This window comes from Diceros bicornis, chromosome 26 (genome assembly GCF_020826845.1).
Source record: "Diceros bicornis minor isolate mBicDic1 chromosome 26, mDicBic1.mat.cur, whole genome shotgun sequence".
Taxonomy (NCBI): domain Eukaryota; kingdom Metazoa; phylum Chordata; class Mammalia; order Perissodactyla; family Rhinocerotidae; genus Diceros; species Diceros bicornis.
In genome coordinates, this window is record NC_080765.1 from 8939770 (window position 1) to 8957399 (window position 17630).

Below are 17630 nucleotides of genomic sequence, written 5' to 3' on the forward strand. Positions count from 1 at the left end.
GGGAAGATGAGAGACTAGAAACAGGGACGTAGGGAGAAAACTATTTCACTGGCCCCGGAAAGAGAGGACTAGGCCAGAACTAGGGTCACGGCACTGGGAATGGAGGAGATGGCGAGAGAGACTGCGGCCAGGGCTGGACTCCACACACAACAGAATGGGCAGTACGCGAGGAGAGAAACTGAAGATAACTCCAGTGTTTCTTTAGTGGGCAACCGGGGGATGCTGCATAATTACTAGAAATGGGGGCCCAGGCAGAAGAGCAGGTCTGGGAGGAGGCGAGGCGTCTGCTTTCTTTGGTGCCTCTGGGCCGAGCAAGGTGCCCCTTGAAGACGCAGGTGTGGGGTCCCAGCCAACAGCCAGGAGTGCGAGCCCTGCCCCACAGAACTGGTCAGAAAGAGTAGAAGAGGATCAAGGGCTTGAACTTTGGAGTCTCATTACATTTTCTGGGTCAGCAGAGAAGTAAGAACCAGGAAATGAGACTGAGGAACGGCCAAGAAGAGACCAAAAATCATGACAGAGACAGAAATGGAGAGAAGAAAGTTGTCCAGTATCTCCAGGAGCCCAAGAAGACAGGAACGAGCAGGACAAGAGAAGGATCAGATGGATAAACAGCAGCTCTCACAGCATCTGGAGGAGGGGACCAGCAGAGAGAGAGCCGAGCAGGGAAGCTGACTGGCAGGAACTCACGGTGGAGCTGACAACAGCGGTGTGACTTTTGACAGCACTACTTCACTTACTATCCTTTTCTGGCTTTGGAACAGAAGATTTGAGGGGAGAGTCACCCTGATTGGGGGTCTGGCCAGACACATCAGGGCAGTCAAGCAGGCAACCCCTTTAGGAGCTCCTTGAGCTGGGGAGCCAACCCTGCTGGCAGCTATATTTCTGACATTTGTCAGTTAAAGGAAACAACTTCATCCATTTTTTCAAAGGGAGTATTTCACAACCCTAGATTCACTTCCTCATTCTCCACCTCCACCGTTTTCCTCTGTGTCAAATGCTGTAACTAACGAATGCTTCTTCCTCAGTTCCCGCAAAGCAGGATCTCCTGGCATCTGCAGCTTGTTGATTAACAGCACCCGTGGTCCCCACCCCCATTCCCAGGTCAGACGTGTCAGGCTCCTCACCTGGAGAGACATGGTTCCTCTCACAGCTACCACAACAGATTCTTTCCTGTGATCCAGAGCCACTAAAAAGGGAAGCTCATATACCTGAGGGAGACAGAAATAAGCATCAGGCCGAAATAAAAAGAACACGCCTCTACTGACACAGAGTTAGGCCAGCACAGTGTCTCTAACAATACAGCACCTTATGACCACACTGAGAAACCTGACTTGCGTGATGGGAGAGAGAGCATAGACTTACCTCTCTGCTCATCCTCACTAGACATACAACTACTCTGATACTCTGTAAATGAAAGGCTTTCATAAAACACGCATTCATTCATATGAAAAAGCACCTCTGTTTTCCTTTCTAGCCTCTTTGACCCCCCACAAGAACATCTACTACACTGTTGTAGGTGGACACAGTCTAACCATCTCCTTCATTTTAGTCCCAGCACCACCAGAGGCAATGGATGACTCCAGTCCTGTGGTGATCAATAAAAGTCATCCCTCTGGGCAAGACCAACAGGTGCTGTTCACCAGAGACTCTCTTCAGGTTCCCACCACCCTGCTACCCTCAGGGGCGGGGAGGCCATCTCAAGGGCAAGAGCAGAGCCCCTCCTCTGTATAAGTGCAAGCAGGGGGAAGGTGCCTTGGGCCCTGGATGCATCCACTATCATTTAGAACAGTCACAGCTACAGCTGTAATTCCAGGCTCCTGCCTTTGGACCAGAGTCCTGACAGAACACTGAGAGGGTTTGGCGTTAGGCAGACCTGGGTTAAGAACTCTGATCTCAAGCATATGTCCTAAGTTCTCTTACTCTCTGTTTCCTCATCTTTAAAAAGGATATAATGGCCCCTGACTCTTCCGGCTGGTGTGCAGACTGAGAAAATACCTGGCTCTTGGAAGGCAATCGATCAGTGGTAGCAATACTAAGATGATGGCCATTTGTGAATGGTGAACGTTATGTATTTGCAACAAGCAGGAAAGAAGACTGCCGACTTCATTTCCCTGGTTTCCACAGGAGAGGAACTTTCACACGATGATATTGTGGGGGGCCTCCTTGAAAGAGCTCACAGAATAGTCACAAACCCTCTGTGAAAAACTATCTTCTTTAAAATACATCAGTTCTTTCTGTCATTACCACTCAGTGAAAGGGCAGAGGCTCAGGGGCTCCTGCTCTTTGCTGTACACGAGACTCACTGACGATATTAAAACAATACTCACGTCTGTCTCACCCTAGACATTCTGATTTAACTGGGATGGCGTGTGACCTGGGCATTGGATTTGTTTTTTTTACCTCCCCAGGTGATTCTAAAATGCAGTCGTTTGGGAGCCCCTGGGCTAGAGAGGAGTACACTAGTGGGTCCCATAATCATCTGCACGTTGAAATCATCCGGAGAGCTCCTGAGCTGGAGTCCCACTGCCGGAGACTCTGATTTAATCGATCTGGGATGTGGCCTGGGCTTTGGGAGTTTTAAAAGCTCCCCGGGAGATTCTATTAGGCGGCAAATTTGAGAACCACCGCACTACACCAGTGTTTCTTAACTTTTGGTGCATGAGAATCACCTGGAGAGCTACGAAGCAACACCAAGGACGGGTCATAGACGCCAGAGCTGGCTTCTGTATTTCACCAGCCTCCCCAGTGACTCCCACACCCTCCAAAGTGTGAGACTCACTGCACCACCCTATTATGGATCCAGCTCAGATCCAGAAACAAGGATGAATTAACTTCACACACCTGTGGGGGATTACTACCAAAGGCAACTCATTATTCTTCAACAAAAGATGGACTCACGTAAAACACAGTATAGTATCACTGATGAAGATTTTTGCTCCATCTTATGTTAAACTTGTGTGGGCTCCAAGGGGGTTTGTGAACCCCCCGAAATAGTAAGCAAACTTTGGGGGTGAGTGAGTGTGTGTGTCTACACACATTTTACTGGGGGAATAATGTATAATTTGCATCAGAATCTCAAAAGACTCCAGGACCCCAAGGAAGTGAGGAACCACTGTCATACTTTACCTGGTCATGAAAGCTTATGTGAATGAAATCCCTGTACTGGAGCCCTGTCGTTTGCAGGATGGAGCCAAAATGACAGCTGAGCTGATCACCTCCAACCAAGTCATATTCTGTTGTCCTATTTCTGCAACTAAAACAGGGAGCAAAGGCGTTACTGTGCCAACCTGAGCCACTGACCAAGGCATATTAACCCCCACTGTCCCATTTTCCCAGCAAACGTGAGGACCAGAGTTTACGACTTTCAGGACTTAGCCTGGCTAACGTATAATGGCCTTTAAAAGATAAAATAAATTTCTGTGTATACTACTTTTTTTTTTTTTGTGAGGAAGATCAGTCCTGAGCTAACATCCATGCTAATCCTCCTCTTTTTGCTGAGGAAGACTGGCTCTGAGCTAACATCTATTGCCAATCCTCCTTTTTTTTTCCCCCCCAAAGCCTCAGTAGATAGTTGTATGTCATAGTTGCACATCCTTCTAGTTGCTGTATGTGGGACGCAGCCTCAGCATGGCCGGAGAAACGGTGCGTCGGTGCGCGCCCAGGATCCAAACCCGGGCCACCAGTAGCGGAGCGCGTGCACTTAAACGCTGAGCCACGGGGCCGGCCCACTGTGTATACTTCTTACCAGAGTTTTGACTTCTGGAATCATGTTAATGCTTTACATTCAAAAAATAAATCAACAACGATGGGAGAGACCCTAACATCACCAGTAATGGGACAAACTGGCATCACGTGTCTCCTGATATGATATACTAAGAAAGACACAACATTCCTCATGGAGCATTCCTGCCAGAAAGGTATAATTTGAATCTAATCATGAAAAAACCATCAGACAAATGTAAACTGAGGTCCATTCTACAAAATAGCTGGACTGTTCTTTTCAAAATGTCAGTATCATGAAAGACAAAAAATGACTGAGGAACTGTTCCAAATTGAAGGAGACTAAGGAGACATGACAACTAAACGCAATGTGTAATCCTGGATTGCAGGGAAAATTGCTCTGAAGGATATTATTGGAATAACTGGAAAAATGTGAATACAAGGTGTAAATTAGCTAAAGATTAAGGATAAGTTTCCCGAATTTTATAACTGTACTGTAGTTATGTAAAGAATGTCCTTGTTCTTCAGAAATACAGACTGAAGTAATTAGAGATAAAGAGGCAGGATGCCTGCATCTAAATCTCCAGTGGTGCAGGGGAAAAATACGTAAATACAGAGGAGGGACACAGCACACGGGACAAACATGAGTTGTAACTGGGGACTCTAGATAAAGGATGTATGGGAGTTATCAGTACTGCACTTGCAGTTTTTGAAATATTTCATAATAGAAAGTTTTTTTAAAATGGAAATATGATTATTTTTAGAAAATAAAGTATGGGGAATCATAGCAAGCGACATCCAGAAGGAAGAGGGAGGCCTCAGACGGTGCCAACCTACCAGTCACCACCAATCTTGCACAGCCCTGTAAATTGGTTTCTATAAATGTAGAGAGGCCAGCCATAAGCAGCTGCTGCAAACTGCATATAATGATGGCAATTTTCTAACTCTGCATCCAAATCAGCTTCCTGTAAGAGAAGAAAAAAACCTTTTTGTTTAGGGGAACCCTATGGAGAGGATGAACACACTAAGATCTTAAACTTGAATTCACATTCCTGATTCTTCCCTTTCCTTCTTCACTGAATAGACCTCTCAGGGGACTTCCATAGGGAAAACTGGTCCTTAAATACCCCTCATTTTATACGAATGCAGCAACTAACTCCAACAGTGGGAGTTAACGGCAAAAAAAATCCCTAATGACTGCTCTGACTCCTGGTGAAATGAGCTGGTGACTTCCTGCTAGATGCACGTGAAGACTAGCAGACTTCCACGCCACTGCAACAAACGAGCTGCTAAGAACTAGGTGCTGGAATAAGGTGCAAACACATACACCTATGTGCAATTTTCCCTTTCAAAAGCATAAAAATCTGTGGCAGGAAAACTATCATCAAGCCAAGTGGAACTGTTTCTGCTCCCCAGGCCCAAAGAAGAGAGCAAACACGTCAAGGGAGAATCAAGTCCTACCCTCGAAGGAATTTTTGATGTGTAGACTCCAACAGCCTATTTCCTAAAAGAGGCTGCTTTAAACATATAATAGATAGTCAAAATCAGATTCTAAGCCAACTGCTCCTGCAACTGCTGCTGGCTAGTTTTCTCTTTTTTTTTTGAATATTTACAAATAAGTGTAAATGTCAAAACTGTACAACCCAACAGAAACATGGGCTTACCTGGGAGGGCTCTGGGGGATGGCTGATCACTTCATCAGGCTCCTGGTTATTCCTGATATTGTCCTGCTGCTGATGGAGAAGAGTGAGGCCCGCCGCGATGTCACTGGGCACCAGATCTGTGTCCTGGATGGGAGACCACAACAGCTTGTCATGAAACTCAGCAGGAATTGCCCAGGAGTTCCTTAAAATCTAGGTTTATATAGTTCACATGCACAGACACACAGATACAGTTACATGTAAAAAAAGTATTTTAAAAAGTATTTTTCTTTCAGGACTTTTCCTATATGTGAGTTTAATGTTTTTTTACTACCCTGCCCTCAGACAAATCCAATGGAGAACATAAAAATTTTGCTGATCTCTATTTTCAAATTTCACTTCAAGTGACTTAGCTATCTTTAATCTACTTCACATCTTTTGTCAAGAGGGGGAGTAAATGGATAAATTCACTATCTTTGTAGTAATGGCTGATTTTAGCCCAAGTTTATACTCTCACCACTCAAGATGCCGTGAAGGTTCTGCTGAAAGAGTCCATGGTAGAGATTTATGAGACTGAATTTAGACCCACAGACTACAGCAAGCCTCAAAAAGAACCTCAAACGAGGAAAGCAACACAGTGAGTCTCTTGAGCAGACTTACCCTTCTCTTTCAGGAGGGATATGAAACAGGCAGGAATCCTCAACCACCTCCAGGCACTTCTGGTCCCTAAGAAAGGACCAGGTACTGGCCACTTGGCCACTGGGCCATCAGTTCTGCCTAGGATGCAGGTTAAGACATCCTCCAAGAATAGCCAGATTCTCTTCTTCCTTCTTCCAACTATCTGAAGACTAAGTTGAAGCACTTCTTTAAAATTATCTAGGGGGACACACTTCTCTAATCCCTACATGGAGGCTGCTGCTACAGCCTGATGTTAGGCTACAGGGCCAGCCCTGGCCAGTGCAGACTCAGACACCACAGAGGGGTGAGAGACAGACCAGCAGGCAGGCAGGAGATGTCAAGAGAACTCCTCTCCCTTACTTGGTCTCAATACTGAATATAAGCAGTTTATCAGAGAACATTATATGAAAAGACACACATTGGATGTGGAAAAAAAAATTATTTCCAAATCACTGAAGAAATTACTCTAGAATGATGATGACTTTCTGGATTGCAATAATCTATTCAAACATTTCTTCAAAAGTAGAATAATCTGCCATTTCTATCTATAAAGTAGTAAGAAACCAAGGTCTGATACTACCTTGGATGCATGACACTGACTGTACCTGGTATCTGCTGAGTACCAGCTGGATATGAAAAGACAACCGGTGAATTATTCCCAAAATGTATAGGTTCCATTATTTAGTTTCTTAAAAACGAATTCAAAATCTTAACAGTGTAATGAACAGGGGTCAACACCAGGATGCACCAACTAGAAAGGCAGGGTCTGAAAATGCAGAGCCCTTGGTTAACGCTCCCTAGAGTACTTGAGTACTCACTCCAGGCAGGGTATTCACTCCCAATTCTACCACACACACAGATTACAAATTCTTAAAAGTTATTTTATGTGAACAGGAGGAGTGGCTCAAAATACAGAGTACTCATCTTAACATAAGATTTACTTAAACAGAAGAAAGAGACCAAACCAGACCCCTTTAGCTTACTGAAAAGTAGGTTGAGAAAAGCTCTGCCGTACTCGAAAAAGCAACTCGAGTACGGTCGTCTTTCCCAATACAACAGCACAAGAACTTGATTCTGGCTTCCCACACACTTGCAGCCGCTGTCTTGAGGCCATTAAGTAACTGGCTCGACTCATGACTATCCAGGCGATTGGGACCAGCTGAGGAATACGGAGCTATTTTCCCCCCCAGTGGGTCAAAGACAACGATAATGGTAACCGCAGTGGAGGCGATGATAATCCAACTGCAAAACAGAGAGGAAAAGGGCTGATGACTGTGGGTCCTACGTCCAGATGCAGGAGCCAAAGGCTCCCTCCTGTGGGTTCAGTTTTTGCATCTGTACAACTGTGGCTCTAGTTACTGAGGGAGATGGGGATCTCCCAGAACGTGGCTGACATGAGCACTTGTGTCTTCTAGAAAGTTCCTTATGAGCCCACGGCTAACCCAGGCCCCTGAAAGATCAGAGCCCTAAAAGTAAAGACCACAAAAGAGAAAAGGAGCTGTCTAGTAGGCAGAATTGCAGCCTGGGCAAAGAAGCAGCCAGAACTTGTTCTCCACACCCCCCTGTCCATGACCCAGGCCCTTGCTACTCCTCAGTGCCTCAGGCTTCTTCTCGGTAAAACCAAAAGAATTTTGCCGTACCGTGGGAGACTCTGAGAGGTCTTTCATTCATACGTTTAAATATTTCTAGACAGCCCACGATGTGCAAGGCACTGTGGATTCACAAATGTGTGTGCTAGTGGGAAGATGAACCTCTATGAAGGGACTCTGCTGCCCCTGGCTGTGAGACTCAGAAAGGCAGCATCAGCATGAGTCTCGGTTTCCTTATTTATAACACAAGGGGATGCAACTAGATGATTTCTAAGATTTTTAGCCTGGAAAATGCAAAAACCTTATTCTAGTATACTAGTCTCTGTTGCAATTCCTGACACTGATTTCTTCTCACCCTACCTTTAGTTTTTGCCCTTGTTTTGGTCGTCAGGTTTTCTTCTTTCTTATAAGAGAAGGGAAGGAATGCAGAAAAATGAGAACCAGTAAGAAAAAAAACTACATCAACAAATGCATAATGGAAGATGAATTATTTCTCAAGTATAAACAAGTGTCTCTAAATTTTTATGATTTACTCAAAAAGGCCCAATTTCTAACTATTTTAGGAAGCCTGCATGACATTGGGCTATCTGCAGGGACTCAGAAGTGCATTTGAGACAAGAAACTGAAAGAGAAGACGAAAGACCTCACCTGACAACGACGGTTGCAATGATGCCATTCACAACTGTCTTGTCACACTGAACACCGTCTGCTATCCAGGCGGCCCCTAGAGAAGCCCAGACCATCTCTGGCAGAAAGAGCGCTAGGCGGATGTAAAGCAGCTTAGACATAGATTTCCGTGGTCCAGGATTACAAATGGTTCCTGAAATACAGAAAATATTCAAGCTGATGACTTGCCTCTTCAGAGATGAAGAGCTTCCTTTCTACAAAAATAGAGCTATTAGAGCATGTATTTGTACTGTACACACACCACCATCTGACTTTTTCTACTTGTAACTGGTGATCAATGCCTAAGTTTGAGAGCAAGTGACAAAGTGAGGAACGGGAACCATGACAAAAAGCCTCAGATTCATTTCTTAGACTTATCAGGGTTTAAAAACACTTCTGGATTCTAACTAGGGTGACCATACAATCATTGTCCAAATTGGGATACTTTTGAGAGCAAAAGGTGCTATTAATAATTATGCTAGGACAACTGGCATAAAACAGAACAGTCCCAGGAAAACAGAGACACACAGTCACCCAGGTTCTAACAGCCAGGAAAATAAGCTCCACCATCTATTCGAGACCTGTATCGTTCCAGGCACCATCAGAAACGCTTTACACCCATTATTCTTCCACCCTCATGACAACTGTGAGATAGTCACCATCCCATTTCACAAATGAGGAAACTGAGGCTCAGAGAGCTTAGTAACTACTTTCTTTTTTTTTTTTGGTGAGGAAGATCAGCCCTGAGCTAACATCCATGCTAATCCTCCTCTTTTTGCTGAGGAAGACCGGCCCTGAGCTAACATCTATTGCCAATCCTCCTCCTTTTATTTCCCCAGAGCCCCAGGAGATAGTTGTATGTCATAGTTGCACATCATTCTAGTTGCTGTATGTGGGACGCAGCCTCAGCGTGGCCCAACAAGCAATGCATCGGTGCGCGCCCAGGATCCGAACCTGGGCCACCAGTAGCAGAGCACGCCCACTTAACCGCTACGCCATGGGGCCGGCCCCTTAGTAACTACTTTCTAAAATATAATCCAGGTCTGCATGACACAGGCTCTCTGCCTCACCAATGCCCCCATGGTCCTCACTTTTGGGAACTGAACAATTCTGATGTGTGCAACCACTTGAAGAAGCCTAACATTTAGACACAACATTTTTAACTGCATTTGCAAAACACATCCAAGTATCAACAGAGGCCTGTGGGCTTTAATTCTTGATATAAAACATCAACTCTCGGGGCCGTCCCAGTGGCGTAGTGGTTAAGTTCTTGTGCTCTGCTCCAGAGCCCACAGTTTGCGGGTTCAGATCCCAGGTGCACACCTACACATCGCTTATCAAGCCATGCTGTGGCACCGTCCCACATAAAGTAGAGGAAGATGGGCATGGATGTTAGACCAGGGCCAATCTTCCTCAGCAAAAACGAGGAGGATTGGCAACAGACGTTAGCTCAGGGCTAATCTTCCTCCAAAAAAAAAAAAAATCAACTCCCTCCCTTTGGGAAAAAGTTGTGATAAACACTAATTTAAGTAACATAAAAATGCCACATAATTAAAAACAACAATGATTGAAAAAAATCTAAGATCTAAAGAATGATATGGTAAGGAAATAGCTTTTAAATTCCAAAAATTATTTTCCATTAGAATGAATTACTTAGAGTCACATTTTAAAATATTAGATACTACCGGGCCTCATTTTTGGCTCAAAGACAAAATTTTATAAGGTAACTGAAATAGCACTCCCTCTGATGGACAATGAGGGCAGGTTTGTAAAAAATCAGTCCTGTATTTGGAGCTTGTTATTGTATAACAACAGCCAATCACCCAAGGAACAGGAAACAATATCTGCACGTGCATGCACACACACATGCGCCCACGCACACACACACAGAGCTGTTTCCTGGATGGCTGGGATTCCAAATAAGGGAACGCCCTAATAATGCTGTCAGCAGCACCAAGACCTGAAACCCCACAGACTGATACTGCATGAATGAAATAAATACATGAATAAGGAAGCAGGAAATGGAGTTCTGATTAAGGTTCCAGAAAAGAAATAAAATACTGAAAAAGTCTCCTTTGAATAGTTATGCCTGCCAAGGAGAACATTTTTATTCCATTTAGATATTTATTTGCTTCTCGAGATAGAGTTGCTGGTGTGGACCTGGCTGCTGCAGTGGGCATCTTGATGTCGAGGACAAGCAGAGTATGTCCCTGAATGTAATGTACTTCTTGGTGAAGTAACCCTATGATCCTTCATCAGACGTAGCCATTTACATAAGAGCAACAAGAAGAAGGCCTATGTCACAGAATCTTTGGATTCAACACCTCTAGCACTGCAGTACAGTCATGCATTGGGCAGGGAGATATTCCGAGAAATGCATCATCAGGCAATTTCTTCATTGTGCCAACATCACAGAGTATATTTACACAAACATAGATGGTACAGCCTACTACACACCTAGGCTATATGGTACTAACCTTATGGGACCACTGTCAAACCACTGACTGAAATGTCGTTACGCAGCACATGACTGTAATCTTCTCCAGTATGAGATGAGCAATGAACTCTTGAGATACAAATGCAGAGGAGATGCTAGGAGATGTCCCATGATCAAAACCAAACATGGCAAAGGCAGACCTTGGATGTTGAGGGTGTTCTTCTATCAAAACATGGCAGTCATGGGGCCAGCCTGGTGGCATAGCAGTTAAGTGTATGTGCTCCACTGTGGCGGCCTGGGGTTCGGATCCCAGGTGCACACCGACGCACCGCTTGTCACGCCATGCAGTGGCAGCGTCCCATATAAAGTAGAGGAAGGTGGGCACGGATGTTAGCCCAGGGCCAATGTTCCTCAGTAAAAAAGAGGAGGATTGGCATCGGATGTTAGCTCAGGGCTGATCTTCCTCACAAAACAAACAAGCAAAAAGAACATGGCAGTCATGAGGGTGGACCTTCCCTAATTAAACCTCCCATAGGGTAGGAACAGTAGGATTTGACCAGGGAGGTTCTCAAATCAAAACTAGAAACTACCACAACAATATCAAGATTCTTCCAAACTAAACTATATATATATATATATATTTTTTAATTTTATTTATTTATTTTTTCCCCCAAAGCCCCAGTAGATAGTTGTATGTCATAGCTGCACATCCTTCTAGTTGATGCATGTGGGACGCGACCTCAGCATGGCTGGAGAAGCGGTGCATCGGTGCACACCCGGGATCCGAACCCGGGCCGCCAGCAGCGGAGCGCATGCACTTAACCGCTAAGCCACAGGGCCGACCCACCAAGTAACTATATTGATGACCAAGAAAAAGAAGCATCAGTCTTGTGGATAAAGATGACTCAATTCTATTTGTTCCAAATACACCCTCTACAACTTGTAGTGTTTCTTTTAGAGAGGTATATCAGCCAAAAGCTAAATAAACACGGTTTCTCAGCTCAAATGACAGATTAATTATTGAGAAGACTTATGAAACAAAAGCGGCAATGGAAGTTATCCATGTATCAAGAATAAAATTTACCAATGTGTTAACAGATATTAAAAAACATACCTAAGTCAGCAGAAGGAGGGAAATAATAAAAATCAGAGCAGAAATAAATGAAACTGAAATTTAAAAAACAGTAGAAAGGATCAATGAAACAAAGAGCTGGTTCTTCGAGAAGATAAACAAAATTGACAAACCCTTAGCCAGACTCACCAAGAAAAAAAGAGAGAAAGCTCAAATAAATAAAATTAGAAATGAAAAAGGCGAAATTACAACAGATTCCACAGAAATACAAAAGATTATAAGAGAATACTATGAAAAACTACATGCCAACAAATTGGACAATCTAGAAGAAAGGGATAAATTCCTAGACTCACACAACCTCCCAAAACTGAATCAAGAAGAAATAGAGAACCTGAATCAACCAATCACAAGTAAAGAGATTGAAATAGTAATCAAAAACCTCTCAAAAAATAAAAGCCCAGGACCAGATGGCTTCTCTGGAGAATTTTACCAAACATTCAAAGAAGAATTAATACCTATCCTTCTCAAACTATTCCACAAAATAGAGGAAGATGGAACACTTCCCAACACATTCTACGAGGCCAACATCACCCTGATACCAAAGCCAGACAAAGACAATACTAAGAAGGAAAACTACAGACCAATATTCCTGATGAACATAGATGCAAAAATCCTCAACAAAATATTGGCAAACCGAATACAGCAATACATGAAAAAGATCATACACCATGATCAAGTGGGATTTATACCAGGGACACAGGGATGGTTCAACCTCTGCAAATCAATCAATGTGATACACCACATTAACAAAAGGAGGAATAAAAACCATATGATCATCTCAATAGATGCAGAGAAGGCTTTTGACAAGATCCAACAATCATTTATGATAAAAACTCTCAACAAAATGAGTATAGAAGGAAAGTACCCTAACATATAAAGGCCATATATGACAAACCCACAGCCAACATCATACTCAATGGGGAAAAACTGAAAGCCATTCCTCTGAAAACAGGGACAAGACAAGGGTGCCCACTCTCGCCACTCAACACAGTACTGGAGGTTCTGGCCAGAGCAATTAGGCAAGAAACAGGAAGAAAAGGAATCCAAATAGGCAAGGAAGAAGTGAAACTCTTGCTGTTTGCAGATGACATGATCTTATATATAGAAAACCCTAAAGAATCCATTGCAAAACTATTAGAAATAATCAACAACTACAGCCAAGTGGCAGGGTACAAAATCAACTTACAGAAATCAGTTGCATTTCTATATACCAACAACGAACTAACAGAAAGAGAACTGAAGAAGACAATCCCATTTACAACTGCAATAAACAGAATAAAATATCTAGGAATAAATTTAACCAAGGAAGTGAAAGACCTATATAATGAAAACTATAAGACACTACTGAGTGAAATCAGTGATGACATAAAGAAATGGAAAAAGATTCCATGCACTTGGATTGGAAGAATAAACATAGTTAAAATGTCCATACTACCTAAAGCAATCTACAGATTCAATGCAATCCCAATCAGAATCCCAAGGACATTCTTCACAGAAATAGAACAAAGATTACTAACATTCATATGGGGCAACAAAAGACCCCGTATAGCTAAAGCAATCCTGAAAAAGAAGAACAAGGTTGGAGGAATCACAATCCCTGACTTCAAAACATACTACAAAGCGATAATAATTAAAACAGCATGGTACTGGTACAAAAACAGACACAGGCAGCGCGCTCCGCGTCCCCCAGATCTGTCTCTTGCTTCAACAGTGTTTGGACTGAACAGACCCAGGGACGCCCCCTTCTTCCAGCCTCCGACCACCTTCCAACCTCTCTTCCAGTCGTAGCCTTCGGACCAGCTCAGCCATCCTCTACCTCCGGCAGGACCAACCAACACCGATTTTTTGAGCTCAGCTCCTTACTGCCATCAACCATGAGTTCCCAGATTCGTCAGAATTATTCTGCCAAAGTGGAGGCCGCGGTCAACCGCCTGGTCAACATGTATCTGCGGGCCTTGTACACCTACCTCTCTCTGGGCTTCTATTTCGACCGCGATGATGTGGCTCTAGAGGGCGAGTGCCACTTCTTCCGCAAGTTGGCGGAGGAGAAGCGCGAGGCGAGGGCGCGGAGCGTCTCTTGAAGATGCAAAACCAGCGCGGCGGCCGCGCCCTCTTCCAGGACTTGCAGAAGCCGTCCCAGGATGAGTGGGGCAACACCCTGCAGGCTATGGAAGCTGCCATGGCCCTGGAGAAGAATCTGAACAAGGCCCTCTTGGATCTGCAAGCTCTGGGTTCTGCCCACTCAGACCCCCATCTCTGTGACTTCCTGGAGAACCACTTCCTAGAGGAGGAAGTGAAACTCATCAAGAAGATGGGTGACCACCTGACCAACATTCACAGGCTCGCTGGCCCCCAGGCTGGGCTGGGCGAGTATCTCTTGGATAGGCTCACCCTCAGGCATGACTAGGAGCCTCCGCAGTCCAGCAGCCTTTGAGGGGCCCTTCTGGCAACCCCTTGGTGTCAGAGCTTCTGCCTGAGCCTCTTCCTGCAGCCACTAGGTAGCTTTTTAACCACCCTGGAGCCCTCTCCCAAGCCGTGGACCAAATAGAAACAATAAAGCTTTTTGCAGCAAAAAAAAAAAAAAAAACAGACACAGATCAATGGAACAGAATTGAAAGTCCAGAAATAAAACCTCATATCTATGGGCAGCTAATCTTTGACAAAAGAGCTAAGGACATACAGTGGAGAAAGGAAAGTCTCTTCAATAAATGGTGCTGGAAAAACTGGACAGCCACATGCAAAAGAAGGAAAATAGACCATCTTCTTTCCCCATACACAAAAATTAACTCAAAATGGATCAAAGACCTGAAGGTAAGACCTGAAACTATAAAACTCCTGGAGGAAAATACAGGTAGTACACTACTCGCCATCAGCCATAAACGGATCTTTCTGAATTCCACGTCTACACAGAAAAGGGAAACAAAAGAAAAAATAAACAAGTGGGACTTCATCAGATTAAAGAGCCTCTATAAGGCAAATGAAACCAGAATCAAAATGAATAGGGAACCCACCGGCTGGGAAAAAATATTTGCAAACTATATATCTGACAAGGGATTAATCTCCATAATATATAAAGAACTCACACAACTGAATAACAAAAAAAACCCAAACAATCCCGATCAAAAAATGGGCAGAGGAAATGAACAGACACTTCTCCAAAGAAGATATACAGATGGCCAATAGGCACATGGAAAGATGCTCAACATCATTAGTCATCAGGGAAATGCAAATCAAAACCACACTAAGATATCACCTTACACCCGTTAGAATGGCTATAATCACCAAGACAAAAAACAACAAATGCTGGAGAGGCTGTGGAGAAATGGGAACCCTAATCCACTGCTGGTGGGAATGCAAACTGGTGCAGCCTCTATGGAAAACAGTATGGAGATTCCTCAAAAAATTAAAAATAGAAATACCTTATGATCCAGCTATCCCACTACTGGGAATCTATCTAACGAACCTGAAATCAACAATCCAAAGAGGCTTATACACCCCTATGTTCATCGCAGCATTATTCACTATAGCCAAGACATGGATGGACCTGGAGGGTATTATGTTAAGTGAAATAAGCCAGAAAGAGAAAGACAAACAGTGCATGATTTCACTCATATGTGGAAGGTAAACCAACACACAGACAGACAGAACTGTTTGGTGGTTACCAGGGGCTAGGGGATGGGGGGTGGGCACAAGGGGTGGAGGGATGCACTTATATGGTGACTGATAAACAATTACGTACAACAAAATTCCACAATAAAAAAATAAATAAATAAAAAGAAAAAAAAACATACCTAAAATTTACAGTTTGTAAAAGAACACTGATTTTGTGCAGGTAAGGTACATAAAGGGCAATAAGTTCAAATAGTTCAAGAGGGTATAAAGTAAATATTAAGCCTTCCTCCCTACGCTGAACTTCAGTCTTTCAGTTACCTTCCTAGACTAAACTAGTAACTTGTGTAGGCGCCCAGAGTCTGCATATAAACAAAATATGTAACATATATACCCTTTAGAAAAAAGCAGCAAACTACATACAATGTCCTGTACCTTAGCATATTGGAAATCACTCCTTTTCTCCTCACAAAGTATTTCTCATTCTGTTTCACAGATGCACAGTAGACCTTCATATCAATGAACTACACTTTACCTAACAGTGGCCTATTGACAGGCATTTCCAATCTTTCGTACCTACAGACAATACTGCAATGAACATCCCTACTAGTACTTCTTTGCACACGTGCAAACACATAAGAAAAAATTGACTGATACACACTCACACACACACAGAGCCAAACTGGGCTTCCAAGAGATTCAACCAATTTACATTCCCACCAACTAAATGAGCTGCCTGTTTCTGCACAGCCTCACCAACTCAATGTATTATCTAACTGAATTTTTCTTACTGTGATTGAAACTGAACGTCTTTTATATATGTAAAAGTCATATATTTATTCTGCTGTTCATGATCTTTGCCCATTTTTCTACTGATTATTGGTCTTTTTCTTATTTATCATAGAAGCCCTTATATATTAAGGAGATTGGCTCTAAGTCTCATGAGTTATATTTTTTCCCATCTGTCTTTTTTTTTCTTTATGGTTTGTCACTGAAATTTACATAGCATTTTTAATAAAGTATACAATGCTAATTATTTGTAATAAATTGGCACTTAAACTAACATGTTTTTATGAAATACTGTTTTCAGTTCAGCTGTGATTATCTCTAGCCACAAGTAACAGAAAATCCAACTCAAACCAGTTTAATAACAGGAAGGTCTTGTACTGACTTTAGGGACTGGAAGCACAGAGCCAGGACAGGCATCAGAGCTCCCTGTGCTTCTCACAGCCCTGCCCTCTTCTGTACGTCAGCTCATCCTGGCTGTGAGTGGAGATACAGCAGGAACTCAGCAGCTCATCCACGCACAGCACCATCCAAAAGGAAAACAGTATGTTGCTTCTGGATCTTTCCTAGAGGAGCAAAGAAGGACTTCCCCAGAATTTCCCAGCAAAATCCCTGAATTTCACTGGCCCAAATTGGGTCACATGTCCATTCCTGAACCAATCACTGACACACGAGGATTATTCCTGAGGTGGGCAGAGGGCCAGCTTCTCTGACACATATGCTTAGTATATGAGGGATGGGGGAACATCCTGAATAAAACTGGGTTCTGTTTGGAGGAGGCTGCTGGATAGACGATCCACCCATAACATCCTGTATGAACCACAGATGTTTTCTGAACTCTGACCAGAAGTGTGTGATGGTGCAGGCACTGTGCAAGTGCCTAGGAGGAGAAGCCTGAGTGAATATGGCCATCCATCACCGGGGTGAGAATGTGCCCTGACACCACCAAAAATATCTGAAAGAAAACATTTAAGGAAAAGAAAGCTGACACTTACTGCTTCAAATCTGAACCCACTATTACAGTTGTAAACTTGGTATACCAACCAGAATGTGACATGAACAAAAAGGGCAAATAATTTAGATAATGCTATATCTGAAAAGACATCAATCTAAATCCTTCATCTTTCAGAAATTCTGACTTCATTAATAACTTCATAGTGCTAAAGCCACATTGTCCACATTCAGTTCCCTCTTTTCCTTCAGCATCCAGCACCAATGACAATCCAGACTTGGGGACCGACACAGACCACCGAACTGGGACCTTCTTTGAACCAGACCCTATGCATTCATGTTCTCAGAGGTATACTAAAATACACAGAGCTCTATTTTCTATATATTACTATAGAAGGCAGGCAAATGCCACGCTTCTTGGT

General features: G+C 43.4%; 1 protein-coding gene and 1 pseudogene across 1 annotated transcript in view; one reads left to right on the forward strand and one right to left on the reverse strand.

Annotated features, from left to right (window-relative positions):
• The window catches only part of DAGLB (diacylglycerol lipase beta), a 36576-nt gene that overhangs the window by 15541 nt on the left and 3405 nt on the right, over positions 1–17630 (reverse strand). The window contains exons 3-8 of the mRNA XM_058569319.1: positions 8276–8447; positions 7022–7280; positions 5385–5507; positions 4558–4685; positions 3127–3253; positions 1125–1208 (exon numbers count right to left, since the gene is read on the reverse strand). Of these exons, the coding sequence (XP_058425302.1) occupies positions 1125–1208; positions 3127–3253; positions 4558–4685; positions 5385–5507; positions 7022–7280; positions 8276–8447 (893 nt within the window). The remainder of the gene's footprint in view (positions 1–1124; positions 1209–3126; positions 3254–4557; positions 4686–5384; positions 5508–7021; positions 7281–8275; positions 8448–17630) is intronic.
• On the forward strand, positions 13551–14284 carry LOC131422258 (ferritin light chain-like; annotated as a pseudogene).